Here is a 16,037-nt window from a genome sequence, read left to right as displayed (position 1 = left end):
CTTATTCTGCAAAAGTAGGTCAAGTTTGAAACAGTGTTTCCCACAACCTGTTCTATGAGGCTTGAGAGAGCTGTTTCCTGATACCTTTAGAAAATGCTGGGAGGGGATTATGAGACGCTAAGGACACACGAGAGTGTTTAGAACAAAATAATTAGAAATTGAAGCTGATGAAAATGCATTTAAATTTGCTGTATTCTTTTTAGGCCCTGGAAGCGATCCTTAGTGTAATAATCTGGTATGATTAGTGGTGTGACTTCACATGGCTGTAGGCATTCAACCCACAATTTTTTTTATGACAAAAGCATCTAATAATGAAAGCAAGCGTATAGAAATAGACAAAGCAAAAGATTAAAGTCAGTAGATAAGTGTAGTTTCAGCATATGGGGAAAAGAATAAGCAAGCCTTTTTTCAGACTGAAATAATCTCCTGTTAAAAAGTGGGGTGGTTTTTTTGTTTGTTTTTTTGAAAAAAAGATTGTAAGAAAAACTAGCTAACTGTGTAGGGGCTAAGACACTGAGGTACAACTGGGAAGTTCCTCATTCCAATTTAACCTCTGCCATTGAACTCCCAAAATGGCCTTGGACCATTTCCTCTCTCAGCCTCAACCCCTCAACTGCAATAGCGGAACTGTAAAGATTACAACAAGGCAATACATGTGAAGTGCTTTGAATGTTTGGAAGTGCTATATAAATCCTGACTTGTAATACTTTAAAATATTTCAATATTGTTAGCCCACTATTGATATCAGCAAAGTTGCTCCAAGTGAAGTATCTCTTCACCTGTTCAATTTCATACTTCCCTCCAATATTAAAAGAATGTGTATTTTGTTAATGTCATATGTATGACCAGCTGTTTTGCTACTGTGATGCATCAAAACTAGCCATATCCAGCAACATCCTCAAGCTGCACACCTGCTCTTATAAGGGGGGTACAACCCCATCCAGAGCTGGTTGAATCACCCTATCCCAATTGGCTTTGCTACTGACCAACAGCACCTCCATCTTGTCTGGATTCAACTTCAGTTTGCTAGCCCACATCCAGCCCATCACCACCTCCAGCATCCGGTTCAGGACATCCACTGCTTCCCTAGGATCTGATGTCAGAGAAAGGTAGAGTTGAGCATCATCTGCATATTGATGAGATTTCACCCACTCCAAAGGGCCAGAGCCACTCCAATGCACCACCCCAGTCCCTATACCTGAGAGGCGGTCCAGAAGAATACCATGGTCAATGGTACCGTATGCTACTAGAGGTCCAGCAGAACCAACAGGGATATACTCCTCTTGTCTAGTTACCCGGCATAGGTCATCCACCAGGGTGACCAAAGCAATTTCAGTCCCAAACCCAGGGTGAAAGCCAAATTGAAAAGGCTCTAGATAATTTGTATCATCCAAGACCCTTTGTAGTTGCATAAACACCACACGCTCTATCACCTTGCTTAAAAAGGGAAGGTTAGAACCAGGCTAATAGTTGTCAAAATTGATGGACTCAAGGGAGGGCTTTTTTAGTAATGATGTTACCACCGCCTGCTTGAGGCTTGATGGCATCTTGCCTTCCCTTAGTGAAGCATTAATAATTGGCTCTAACCACCTTCCTGTCCCTTCCCTGGCAGATTTTACTAGCCATGGAGGGCAAGGGTCCAGAATGCATGATGTTGCCCTCACACGGCCTAGGATCTTGTCCACTTCCTCAGACTACACTAACTGAAAAGAATTGATCACAGTCGGACCAGATGGTTGCCAAGGCACATCTCCTGAAACTTCCAAAATCCTGGAGTCCAAATAGGTACGGATGTGAGCAGTGTTCCCTCTGATTTTTTCCATCAGTGAGCGAAATGAGTTTTGTTCTGCGCAGCAGTAACAAGGCAGTGTTTCACACATATGCATGAAGGCCCATCGAGCTCAGTATTACCAACATAGGCTGGCAGCAGCTTCTCCAAGGTTACAAGCAGAAGTATCTCCCAGGCAGCGTTATCTGAGCACTTTCCAGCTTACACCCTACAACTGTATCACTACTATGTGCTATAAATGAGCTTCCATACTTCCTGTGTTGTGACACCGCAGTCTCTGCGCTTGACAGCAAGGTGCCATTCACATTTCCAATACTAGCTTTCGGATTTTATCTTTGTGTTATAGTGCTAGAACGTTACATGTGTGTCGCAAAAAAGAAGCTGTATTTTCCTGTTGTAGAAGTTTGAGGTTCTGGGGATCGTTTTCAATACAATCCTGCCAAGCCAAATCATTTTTCTGCTGTTGTCGCATGTAAACTGGAAAGCCCTGGAGATGCCAGGGAGGGAATCTGGGATTTTCCACATGCCAAGCAGGGGCTAAGAACCTGCTTAGCAAAGGGGACAATTCCTGCTTGCTTGCCACCACAAGACCAGCTCTCCTCTGGTCCTATGGTAGACCAGAGAAACACTACTGATTGAGGGTGTCTTAAACATGATAAAGAAACACTTGAAACTATGACAACATATAATAGATGAGCAACCTTTTTTTATCCAAATCCTAGTGTACACACACTCACTCACTCACTCACTCACTCACTCACTCCCCCCCTTCTGTCCCTCATTGATCTGAAGCCTTTTGCAGACGACTGGGGGAAGGGGTGACAGGGAGGTACCCTGCCACCCCAAATGCTTACTAAAATATGCATGCCCGTAGGGGAAAAGCAGTGGGAGCGGTAAGTACACCCCCCGCCCTTAAAGGACACCCCACCCCAGTGCCAAACCGCAGCTCCTCAGTTCCGTTCACATCCCTACTGTGAACATTTTATGATACAAAGCAAGATACAGTCTTGCTGTGTCTGAGAGGTTGAAACTTGAAGTACAACACAAGTTATTGATTTCCAAATTAAATATAGTTGAATCACAAGTAGCATATTGAGTTGCTTTTAAATTGAAAGTCAAGTCCTCCAGCAGCATTAGGAGAGATTAGCTCAGTTGGATAGATGTGACTATATAATATGGTGGTGGGGATCTTCCCTTACAGCTGGACATTTAGCCAAATTAGAATCAGAATCTCTGATAATCTTCCAATATGTTGATGCTCCTTATGAGTTAAGGCCAAACTCAGTGTGGGCCAGCAACTAGAAAACTTAAATCCTTTTGCGCACACCACACACGCACAATTAAGTAATTAATCAATTAAACATTTTTATACCACCCAAAACTTACATCTCTGGGTGGTTTACAACAGAATAAAAACAAAGTAAAACATCCGTTAAAACAAAAATGGGTGGGGAGGGGACACACACATTACAATTTAAAAAATTTAAAATAATATTTTAAAACAGCATTAAAACAACATTAATTAAAAGCCTGGGTGAAGAGATGTGTTTTTAAAGACTTTTTAAAAGCTGCCAGAGATGGGGAGGCTCTCTTGTTTCACTAGGGAGCGCATTCCAAAGCCTCGGGGCAGCAGCAGAGAAGGCCTGTCCCTTGTCATAGTTTCAAGTGTTTCCCTATCATGTTTAAGTGGCCACCAGACAAGCCGGTTGCAGCTGCAGATGGACCTCTCCGGCAGATTTCAGTGGGCGGTGGGGTTCATGCCGAAGAAGGTGTTCCCTTAAATACCCAGGGCCCAAACTGTTTAGGGCTTTACAGGTTATAACCAGCACCTTGTATTTTGCCCAGAAACATATCAGCAGCCAGTGTAGCTCCTTCAATACAGGAGTTATATGGTCTCTCCGAGATGACCCAGAGACCAGCCTGGCTGCTGCATTCTGGACCAGCTGTAGTTTCCGGACTACGTACAAGGGCAGCCCCACATAGAGCGCATTACAGTAATCCAGTCTGGAGGTTACCAGCAGATGTACCACTGTTTTGAGGTAATTCACCTCAAGAAATGGATACAGCTGGCATTTCAGCCGAAACTGATAGAAGGCACTTCTGGCCACCGCTTCAACCTGGGACACCAGGGAGAGGCTCGGATCCAGAAGCACCCCTAGACTGCGTACCTGTTCCTTCTGGGGAAGTGTGACCCCATCCAGAACAGGCAGATCAAAATCATATCTTGAGTTCCGACCCCGCACAATGAGTACCTCCATCTTAGTCGGATTCAGTCTCAGTTTGTTATCCCTCATCCAGCCCATCACCGACTCCAGGCAGGCAGGCATTTAGGGAGGTTATGCCCTCTCCCGATGATGCTGACATGGAGAAATAGATTTGGGTGTCATCAACATACTGATAACACCCTGTACCAAATCTCCTGATGATCTCTCCCAGTGGTTTCATGTAGATATTATTTGCATGTGCTTGCCAGATTATGAATGTGTGGGTTGAAAAGTTCTAGGAATAGGTATCAGCAGGTTAGAATGGGGAGATTGGGGTATGTTCAGGGCATATATCTGGCTGGACATGCCAGTTTTCAGGACCTTTTGGAACATGTTCTGTTGTAAAACCTCAATTTACAACCTCCCTGTGCATATTGAGGGTCAAGTTGTTCATTCTTCACACACCAGTGATTGTGTATTGAACATAAGCACAGAAGATCTCTTGCACCATTTTTGCTCCACTCTCCTGGCTTTCTTAGAATATCATTATTCTCAGTGTGGTACCGTGGAGTTCAGGCTTGATATCCTGTTAAACTGTCACTGCTTGAGATGCTTACTTAGATCTAAAAACGAAGCAGTTTTGTGGTGTCATCCATCTTAATAGGATCCATTACTTCTTAAAATCTAACATGCTGTGAGAGATGAATGCTATACATTGTATGGTTGAAGCACAGAGTTTTTAGTGGTGAAACATGCAAATTGTTTACAGACCAGATGCTACAGAAGACTACACTTTATCTAACATATAACGGGAACAATAAATACCTTTCTCCATAATCAAATCCATTTGATTTTCTATATGGGGGAAAAATTGTATGAGGGAACAGTTGGTCATATAAGCCCCCCACCCACAGTCTAAAGTAGTACAGGCTGGACACGAGCATTTCATCTCAGTGACACCAGAACTTAGTTTTGTAAATCGCCACCTTGTTGTATGAACAAACAGCAACTTGGCAACTCAACTCTAACTTATAATAAAGTTACTTTGGGAACTTGTGTTCTTTACTTTCTAGGCATGAAGAGTACCTGAGATGATGATGATATAGATTGTATGAGTTCAGAATCCATTACATTAGAGAGGCTATCAAACTTTGCTCCCCACAATAGGCCACCCAGAGTTGTAAGTTTGGGTGGGGTATAAATTTGATAGATAGATAAATAAATAAATAAATAAATAATATATCTCCTGAAGCAAGATCAAGAAAAAGGATGGAGTTATTAAATACGCCATCTGGGTATTTCCAGACAGGTGTTATGCGTGCATGTTGTTTGGAGGACATTCAGTGGGCTTGTCCAAGTACTGCTTGCAGAATTTATTCTTTGGCAGCTCACCTAGCATTCATGGTGCTAGTTCATCCCACTAGTTTCTTTCTGCACCACGGTGGATATTGTAGTCCCTCTTTGGCGCACCCTCTAAGATGCTTAATATATGTATGTGGAGAAAGCAACAAATCTTACTACTTTATTATAAATCTGGTGTTCTGCAATATCACCCAATTCACTGCACTGCCACCTTATTGGACTGCTGCTGCATTTCTCTCCCCGCGGGCCCCCCCCCCCCCGCCCACTCCACATACTTCTCTAGAAACTGCCATGGAGCTTGAATTAAAAGAAAATGAGTGTCTCCTTGTTCTCTGGATTTTGTTGCTGATGTCTTAATACATTATTTCCTGAAAATCCTGCTGAATTGTCCTCCTCTGAAGACCTAGCTGCAGACTTATTATACACACTTCTCTGGGAGTAAGTCCTGTTGAAGTTAATGGGATTTATTTCTGAGTAAAGATGCCTCAGTTGTGCTGCCGGGATCACTTTTTCACACAGTACATAATTGATCTGTGGAGTTCTCTGCCACGGGATGTGGTGATGGTCACTAACTTGGATTCCTTTAAAAGGGGCTTAGACAAGTTCTTGGAGGACAGGTCTATCAATGGCTACAAGTCTGCTGGCTAAAGGCCACCTCCGGCCTCAGAGGCAAGATGCCTCTGAATACCAGTTGCAGGCGAGCAACAGCAAGAGAGAGGGCATGCCCTCACCTCTTGTTTGTGAGCTTCCCAAAGGTACCTGATGGGCCACTGTGTGAAACAGGATGCAGGACTAGATAGGCCTTGGGCCTGATCTGGCAGGGCTATTCTTATGTTATGTTCTAATATCATATTTTTAAAAATCTTAATGCCACTCTTTCAGTTATCAAGTGGAGAGTGGAGTAAGTGCTATAAGGCAAATACTGCTAATATTTTTATTTTTGTGGGGAGGGAAATTAGATGCTTATGAGGTGTACCTAGTAAGGGAGCAGAGAAGGAAGTGGGTGTTGCAGCCTGAGGAAGATGGTAGTGTGACTGCTACACTTGCTGGCCTCTCCTCTTTCCCTTATGCTTTGGCCTTAGGCTAGAATGAGAAATCACTAAAATGCTTATAGCTGCTTTATCTCTTGGCAGAAAGGGATGAAAACTGGAAGCTTGGTAGATCCTTGTGAGGCCATTGTACCACAGTGTTTTTGGCCAGGTTAGCTCAAAGGATTTTGATGCAGGCACACTTTAAACTTTTGAGGCTTGACTTCTGACCATTTCAATCTTAGCTTTCCAAACTCTGTGGAGGAAAAATTAAACAGTGTTGCAAACACACACTCTTTTGACGTAACAAAAACTGATTCCTAGTTCTTTGAAACATTGAATCAAGAGCAGTAGCAATTATTTGGAGGGACACAACAGGCAGAGTGTGTGGGGGGGACTAATAGAGGGAGGGCTAGAAAGATTTCTTTAAAGGCTAAATAAGAGTGCAGTTATGCAAGAAAAGGGATAAAAATGTTTTTTTTTAATGGGATGAAAAATCAGTCAACTAGCCTGGGGAGTGTGTGGGGTGGGGCGGAATATCGCACAAAGGAAGAAACCAAAGCAAAGTGTGCTCAGGTACAGAAGTGAGAGGGGGATGTGCAGGGTGTACCCTTGGGATCCAGCCCTCCCAAACGTCACCACCTACGCAGGTAAACATTATGCTTAAAGCAGCAGACAATCCTTTTCTGAGTGCCACTTGCAAGAGTTGGGCAAAATGGTATGAGAGTCTAGAGCCCCGATATTCCCCTCATTTTTTTGCCACCCTAAATTTGATGGATTGTTTACATCTCCTCGCCTGACAGGATTTCTCTGATGGTAAAAGTTTCTATCGACCTAGAGTCTATAGGGGAAATTTTGGGTACCCTTCACTGTACGTGGATACATCTTCTGCAGTGCAGATCCTTTATTTTCACCCCAGAAATAACAGCACAAGGTAATAGAAAACTAACAAAAATTGAAGTACTGGTTTTGGAAGCCCCAGATGATTTGATTATAAACCACACATTTAATCCAGTACCTAGCCTTAAAGTGTCTTGGGAAAATGACTTCCAACAAGAAATCAAAGATCAGGAGTGGACAAACATATGAGAATGGAAGCCAGTAACTTCCTCTTCAGCCCAAATTAAGGAGCACGTTCTCAGAGTTTTCCATAAATGGTACATGGCCCTAGTAAAAATAGCATATATCCAAAAAGACTGCTCTCTGCTTTGCTGGAGTGGTTGCGGGATGAAGGGTACCTCTTTTATCTTTGGACCTGTCCTAGTGTCTTATCCTTTCAGACTTACGGTAGGTATTCACAGAGATGAGTGGGATCACAAACCAGAAAATAGGATTATGCCCCCAGCTTGTGTTAGTAAATGTATCTTCTGGGGTCAATGCAGATGTGACATCAAAAAAATTAATTGTGTGTATGGTAACTGCTGCCCGGTTAGCTATAGGCGAACATTGGGAAAATAAAATGTTATCTATATCCGTGTGACTGGATGGTACAAGAACTTATGGCGTATTGTGAGCTCAGAAAAGCTAACCCATATTATTTGGTCACGTTCAAACCAGACTACAAATAATGCCTTTTATGTAATTTGGTTGGATTTTATTCTTTACACTACTCAGGAAAATTATGGTGGTTTTCCTATCTTAGAGTTTGGATAGATTGATGAATCGGAGTTTGTTGTATTTTGCTGTTTGTGTTTGGATCAATGTTGTTTAGCATTGTAAACTTGTTATAATAAAGAGATTTAAAGAAAACAAACAAAACCTGGCCTGGGAAGTGAGTGTGTGAACCCAAAGAAAAGTGCACTCAGATGCAGAAGCGAGGGGGCAACTTGCAGGGTGTGCCCTTGGGATCCAGCCTTCCCATATGTCACCACCTCGCAGGAAACCACTCATCTACAGGTTGCACTATGGCTTTCCATGCATTTTCCTCCGTGCACAAAGTTTTACATTGTGCATTTCTAAGAGAAAAGGTTTTGTTTTGTTTTTTTAACCCCCCAACATTGTACAGCTAGTTCTGGCCAAAAAGGCTGGGAGGGTCTGCACATTGTCTGAAACCTCAGTAACATTACCTGTAGCCATCTGGAAACACCCTTGGTTTTTGCTACATTATTGAAGCTTTAAAATACAAAGCAACCAGCAATGGTTAGGAACCCTGATTGGGGAAACCAGTTATGTATGACAAGGTTGGTGAACTAGGGAGTTTGTGGTTTTCTGTTGCAGCTCTCTCTAAAGGAGATTCCTTCATCTTCTATTTATTTCGGGAGAGCCGCTTTTCATCTGTAGGTCATGGAGGATAACCCTTTCAGTTGCATGGACTGTACCAAGAAATAAAGGCTGCAAGATTACCTGGAAACTCAGCCCCTTTCTCTGTGCTCCTTAATTTTCCTACTTTGGCCCATTGCTTCTGATTGTTTTTTCTCTCCTCCTTGTCTCCACAGGTAACTTAACATGGGGAACCTTCTAAAAGTTCTAACATGCACAGACCTTGAGCAGGGACCAAATTTTTTCCTTGATTTTGAAAGTGAGAACTATTTCCTTTATCATATCTCGCAGCTTGCATTAGGTTCCTGTTTCCATTATATGCTAATGATGTTTCTCAACTTCAGTCTGCTTAGAGCCCTATTAAATGCCACTGCAGCCACAAATTAGGCTCCCTTTACTTGTGGCCATTACCTTCTTGCTCCATGTGGAAACACAGTGTCAAGCCTTTGCTTGTTTCCAGCATGCAGCACCCACAATAGGTAAAGGGAGTCTTAATTGTTGTCTTCATCAATTACAGTGAATAATATGAAAAGATTATATTCACTGCTGTGAAGATTACATGCTACTGATTACTTGATAGGTATTTGTGCTTCTGAGCCAACATAGATGAGAGAGATGCCTTGCTCCTCTGAATCTGAGAGTCAATAACAAATTCTCCCCATTAAAAGGTCTTCTCTCTTCTGTAGTAGTAAATATATCTCCACTGCCATCTGAACAGGAATTTGCTAAAACTGGTTGTGAATTCCAGATCTTAAGCAAGATGTGTGGGGGGATGTGCGTACAGGTTGACTATCCCTAATCTGGATATCCAAAATCTGGAATGCTCCAAAATCAAAAAAACCACCACGGTGTGTGCCCAGAGCACTGACTCGTTGCAGCTGAGCACCTTGTAACAAAACAAAACACCTCAGCTCACTCGCTCACTTTGGCACTAGAGAGAAAGGTGAGCGGGGGAGAACAAACCCGGTAGCTGGAGCAACTGCCGCCGCCGAAGTATAGATCAAGGATGGGAACGGAGCGGAGGGGGATGAGGGAGGTTGGGGTGATAGGGGAAAGCCCCCCTCCTCCACTCCCTACTCAGTTTGGCGTCTGTTTTGGCACTCTGTTGGTGCCTGCTCTGTTTTGTAAAGGTACAGTACAGTGTATTGTCAAAAAGGCCTGCAGATACCCCTGTGGGTAACAGTGATAAGAAAAAGAGGAGTAATTTATGTTTATCTATAGCACAGAAAGTAAAGTGGTTGCTTAGACTTGGATCTCATGCCCAAGATATCTCATTACAGTATGCAAATATTCCAAAATAAATCCAGAACACTTCTGGTCCCAAGCAGTTTGGATGAGGGATACTCAACCTGTATTTACCACAATAGTTGCTATACCAACATATGCCAGCATACTCTGGGAATGCTTTCACCTAATTAGCCGGTTCCTAGAAGCCATTTGTGGTTCACCAGTAGCATCCATTCCATCAGAGTACTTGCAAACTTCCTATCTGATTGACTTTCTCAGACACCTGGAGCAGCAATAAAGCCAAAAGTCAGGATTCAACTCTATACTACAATTATACAAATGTCACATAGCATGTGTACTCTTTAAAATATATATGAACATATGAACCACTGGGTTGAAAAACTAGTCCATGCTGCCCAGTATCGTCCCTTCTGAATGCCAGTGGCTCTCCAAGGGCTTGGGCAAGGGCTTTTCTCAGCCCTGCTACCTTAGCCTTTTTTAAACTGTGGATGCCAGAGATTGAACCTGGAACCTTCTGCATGCATTTTGTCACATTTTAGATCTTATGTAAAATGTAATGTGCCACATTTAAACATTTTAACTCACCTTTGCTGATCATAATGACAAGAGAGAGTAAGACTAAGATAATATTGTCTGCCTTCCTATAGTCAACATGCTTCTGTGCCCCTTTGAACAGTATTCATCAGTCATATTTATTTTAATTACTAATAAAGTGCTGCAGTTTGCCACCCTGTGGGAAATTGATTATTCTTTCCTGATTAGGTCGTGGTTAAAATAGAATTGTTGGTATAGGTGTATAAATTGAGGTAAAATTAAATTGTAAATATTCAAGTGTACTATGGGGGGGAAATCTCAAGTAATAGAAATCATTAATAACAATGCATACAGTCAGACAGTCTGTACAGTAGTACTCAAGTGTTTGTGTTTGAAACCTGGTTAACGGCAAAAATTACATCATGTGATCTCCTGTTTGTTTAGATGCTCAACCTACAGAATCAGAAAAGGAAATTTATAATCAGGTAAATGTAGTGTTAAAGGATGCAGAAGGAATCCTGGAAGACTTGCAGTCGTACAGAGGAGCCGGTCATGAAATAAGAGAGGTAAAGCATTATTAAATGGGGTATTTTGTAATTGATGCACTAAACCTGCCATACTTGTGACCTTCACGTTGGGGCTTGGTCAGTTTCTGCCATAGGTGCTAAAACTTGGTAAGAATAGTTTATTGCTGACGATATAGCATGTACAATAGTTTCATATGCGTTATAATATTCCAGAAGTTCTACGAGGTTGGTTACTAAGGTCCTTTCCAGAAAATGAAGCATGTTCACTCAAACAGTGAGGTCTGTTGTTCATTGCTGCACACTGTGCATGCTTTTTCTCTCATATCTGCTCTAGTACTTTCATGGTATTTCATCCTCCTAGCCTTTAACTACCAATATATTTTATTATTTATTATTATTATTATTTATTTTTGCTGGGGTCCCCCCTGCCCGCCCCAAGTGCCTTAAATTCTGCTGAGAACTTAGGGAATGTTCACTTTATGGAATGTAGTTGTGCAAGTAGGTTGTGGGGTTTCTTGGTTGGGTTTTTTGTTTGGAGGTTGAGGAGTGCCGCATAGGTCAGTAATAGAGTACAAGTTTTGGTTGCAAAATGTCCTGAGTTCAGTCCCTGACATTGCCAATTAAAATTATCTCTGGCAGCAGCTTTGGGAAAGACCTCTGCCTGAGACCTTGGAGAGCTGCTACCCATCAGTGGGCAATGGTCTGATTTGCTATACAGCAGCGTTATAAGTCTCACAAGTCCTAATAGTTAGCATCATAAATCCCATTCTGCCCTTCCCTACTATGATCATCAGTCTCCACATAGGATCTGTTAACATGGAAGTGTGATGTGTACAGTGAGGGCTTCATCTTGGTGCCTCTCATTCCCCTAGAGTTCCTCCATGGGAAGCACAGAATAATGTCTCCACTCTTATGGTTTGGGCATCCTGTATTGTGTTTTCCGTGATCAAATTGGGTGTTCCATATCTTGAAGCAAACGTCCTGTCAAAAATAAGGGTTGTGTGTGCTTAATTTTCAAGGCAATACAGAATCCCTCTGATGAAAGGCTACAGGAGAAGGCATGGGGTGCGGTTGTCCCTCTAGTGGGCAAACTAAAGAAATTCTATGAATTTTCTCAAAGACTAGGTAAGTGTCAACAGTGGTTGTTGAGTTGTTCCTTATAATATTGCAGGAACTGCAGTGTGGTGGTTTAGATCAGGGTCCCACAGCCTTAAATATAATTTTAGCATGGTAGAATTTGGTGAAACTATTGCTAATGTCTTGTAGATATAATGTTCCACTTAGATAGGAATGTTGCCATTTGCTGTTAACTTTTGTCCCTTGGTTTCCAGTCCCATTTGATGTCTGGGCACCAATTGCGGCTGTGTTTTGAAGATGAATTAACATGTTTTCTTAGGCAATTAACTCACACATGGGCTTGTATAATACCTTGATACTCATTTGTGGCCAGCATCTTGTAAGCATTTAATACAGCAGGACATTCAATAATGTTGACACTATTTTTATGTAAATATGTCCTCTTTTCATGCAGAAGCAGCATTACGAGGTCTCCTTGGAGCCCTGACAAGCACTCCATATTCTCCCACACAGCACCTGGAGCGAGAGCAGGCTCTTGCAAAACAGTTTGCAGAAATTCTTCATTTCACACTTCGGTTTGATGAGCTGAAGGTAAGGGTAGAATAACTCATGAATGGCATTTGTCCTGTGGGATAGGTATAGAGCCTCCATGACCAGTTTTACACTGTGTGTTGTGATACTTGGTCACCCATCAGGTATTGGCCATGCAAGGAGGGAGCTCTTAGGCATATACCTGTCTTGGCTACTGTGTGGCAGCCAAAGGGAAGAAGGCTCACTCCATCTGGATACTCCATCTGGAGTGCAAATGGAGGAAGATTCGACTCGAATCTGACAGATTGTGACATAGAGTACATTTAAAGATCTATGCTCAGGCAATACTAGATATTTATACAGGCAATAAAGATATTTGCTCAGGCAAAGAGGCGGTTCTTTTCTGCCCGTATTGCCTCTGCGAATTCACGTCCAGCGGAGTTGTTCAGGGTTGTGAGGGGATTAGTATCTGCCCCCCTGCCCTTGAACCAGAATTTGGAGTCATCAGTTACCCACTGTGATGTGTTTAAAGAGTTTTTCGCAGATAAAATCTCTCGGATTTGGGCCAACCTAGATGGAGACTCCACAATTAATTTGATGTCTGAGCTGGAGGTGCCCAACGACTCCTCTTATGTGATTCAACTGGATCGGTTTCAGTTTGTGACTCCTGAGCATGTGGACAAGCTGCTTGGAGCGGTGAGCCCTACCACTTGTTCTCTCGACACTTGTCCAACATGGCTTGTTCAATCTAGCAAGGAGGTTGTTGTAAACAGCCTGGTGGAAATCATAAATGCTTCTCTGAGGGAGGGCAGGATGCCTCCTTGTCTTAAGGAGGCAATCATTAGACCTCTTCTAAAGAAGCCTGCATTAGATCCCTCAGAGTTGAGCAATTATAGGCCTGTTTCCAACCTCCCATGGCTGGGCAAGGTAATTGAGAAGGTGGTGGCCTCTCAGCTCCGGTGGTCGGCCTGATGGATGATCTCCAATTGACAGAGGAAGTGTGACTCTGTTAGTCCTTTTGGATCTTTCGGCGGCTTTCGATACTATTGACGATAGTATCCTTCTGGAACGTCTGAGGGGGTTGGGCGTGGGTGGCACTGTTTTACAGTGGTTCCGCTCCTACCTCTCAGATTCCAGATGGTGTCAATTGGAGACTGTTGCTCTTCAAAATCTGAGCTTAAGTATGGTGTTCCTCAAGGCTCCATACTTTCTCCAATGCTTTTTAACATCTACATGAAACCGCTGGGAGAGATCATCAGGGGATTTTGAGCTGGGTGTTACCAGTATGCCGATGACACCCAGATCTACTTCTCCATGTCAGCTTCTTCAGGAGCTGGCATATCCTCCCTAAATGCCTGCCTAGAAGCAGTAATGGGCTGGATGAGGGAGAATAAACTGAAGCTGAATCCAGATAAGACGGAGGTACTCATTGTGCGGGGTCAGAACTCCAAAGACTATTTTGATCTGCCTGCTCTAGATGGGGTCACACTTCCCCAAAAGGAACAGTTTACAGTCTGGGAGTACTTCTGGATTCACACCTCTCCCTGGTTTCTCAGGTTGAGGCGGTGGCCAGGGGTGCTTTCTATCAGCTTTGGCTGATACGCCAGCTGCACCCGTTTCTCTAGATCAATGACCTCAATATAGTGGTACATCTGTTGGTGACCTCCATACTTGACCTTTGTAATGGGCTGTACGTGGGGCTGCCTTTGTACGTAGTCCGGAAACTTCAGTTGGTTCAGAACGCGGCAGCCAGGTTGGTCTCTCGGTCATCTCAGAGAGACCACATTACTCCTTTGTTGATGGAGTTACCCTGGCTGCCAATAGGTTCCTGGACAAAATACAAAGTGCTAGTTATAACTTACAAAGCCCTAAATGACTTAGGCCCTAGGAATCTAAGAGCCAGGGCGTCTTCTTCATTATGAGCCCCACAACCCATTGAGGTCATCTGAGGAGGTCCCTCTCCAGTTACCGCCAACTTGTTTGGTGGCTACACAGAGACGGGCCTTCTCGGTTGCTACCCCGAGATTGTGGAATGCGCTCCCTGCTGAGATGTGATCCTCCCCATCTCTGGCAATTTTTCAAAAAGCACCTGAAAACCCATCTTTTCACCCAAGCTTTCTCAGCTTCCTAAATTTTGGGGGTTTTAATATATGGTTTATTTTAAAATTAAAAACCCGATTTTGGGACTTTAATCACTGTAATTTGTTTAATTGTTTTAAAATGTTTTTAAATTAATTGTTATATTGTTTTTAATTTGTTTTAGCTCTTTACTGTTTTAGTGGTTTGTTTTAATTGTAAACCGCCCCGAGCCATTTTGGAAAGGCAGTATACAAATCAAATAAATAAATAAATAAATAAATAATACAACACAGAAGCAGCACAAAAGTCATTTCTGCAGGCCAGTCACATCCCTGATTCATGCTGGTGAAGGCACTAGAGTGTGGTTGTCTCTTCAACTGCTTCATGCAAACTGAACTGGCTGTCCCACTAGCAGTGGTGTCTGGTACATGCCTGGGTTGGCTGCCACCTATTGCTGTTTACCCATTTTGTTCTTTGACAAAAGATACGAAATCAGTTGATTTCTGATCTTGAATTTGGGGAAATATTTAAGGGGCCAGTCATGTAAAATTCCCTGGTGCAACACTGTGCATAATCACAGTGTTGCACCAGGTAAACCTAGACCACTTCCACCAGAGCAATCCCACAATCTGTAGTCTTTGACACTCCCACTCTTGACTTCAGGTCTATCAGTGCTGTTAAGATCACCAGTTGTTTGCATGGAGTTCTTTGGAAGGATCCAGAGAGACCACCATTTCATACCTGTGAAATGTTTGACCCTTGAGGATGAGGCTGTGTGTGAAGTGAAATGTAGGTTTGTCATCAGGACATACTCCTCTTCATACTGTTTTTCCCCCCAGATGACTAATCCTGCAATACAGAATGACTTCAGCTACTACAGAAGAACCTTGAGTCGTATGAGGATCAACAATGTTCCAGTAGGTAACCCTCTGTAGAAGTGAAGACAGTTCTTCTTTATCATCCTTCTATCACTTCCTCATTTATTCAAAACCAGTGAAGATTGTGTGTGCAATTTTCTTTTTGGTAGGCTGAAGGAGAAAATGAAGTAAATAACGAATTGGCCAACAGAATGTCTTTATTTTACGCTGAAGCAACACCAATGTTGAAAACCTTAAGTGATGCAACAACAAAATTTGTTTCTGAGGTATATGTGTGCATATATTTTTTGTGATAATGGTTGTTTTTAAAAATATAGATTTGCTCTGGAGACTGCATGTGCTTGCAGCAGAAGTCTGCTTTGCAGACTTTTGCTTGAATGCGAATACAGCCAGATCTCAGGAAATCTACTAGTCTACTCGTCTGTGATGAGTGAAAAATGATGCCTGACGAGCAAAAAAAATCCTGATGAGTAATGTACCAATGTTGCTTGACCAGTAAAACATCTTTGTCTAGCTGGTGA

At 42.7% G+C, this 16,037-nt stretch overlaps 1 protein-coding gene across 5 annotated transcripts in view; it reads left to right on the top strand.

Annotated features, from left to right (window-relative positions):
- Window positions 1-16,037, top strand: part of CYRIB (CYFIP related Rac1 interactor B) — a 125,310-nt gene that overhangs the window by 95,530 nt on the left and 13,743 nt on the right. For all 5 annotated transcript variants that reach the window (XM_053248124.1, XM_053248121.1, XM_053248122.1 and 2 more), the window contains 6 exons: window positions 8,819-8,901; window positions 10,869-10,990; window positions 11,971-12,076; window positions 12,483-12,619; window positions 15,478-15,555; window positions 15,666-15,782. In XM_053248124.1, coding sequence (XP_053104099.1) covers window positions 8,829-8,901; window positions 10,869-10,990; window positions 11,971-12,076; window positions 12,483-12,619; window positions 15,478-15,555; window positions 15,666-15,782 — 633 coding nt within the window. In that variant the 5' untranslated portion in view covers window positions 8,819-8,828. The remainder of the gene's footprint in view (window positions 1-8,818; window positions 8,902-10,868; window positions 10,991-11,970; window positions 12,077-12,482; window positions 12,620-15,477; window positions 15,556-15,665; window positions 15,783-16,037) is intronic.

This window comes from Hemicordylus capensis, chromosome 4 (assembly GCF_027244095.1).
Source record: "Hemicordylus capensis ecotype Gifberg chromosome 4, rHemCap1.1.pri, whole genome shotgun sequence".
Classification (NCBI taxonomy): Eukaryota; Metazoa; Chordata; class Lepidosauria; order Squamata; family Cordylidae; genus Hemicordylus; species Hemicordylus capensis.
The sequence above is the reverse complement of the archived record's forward strand: the minus strand, read 5'-3'. Positions and strand labels throughout refer to the sequence as shown.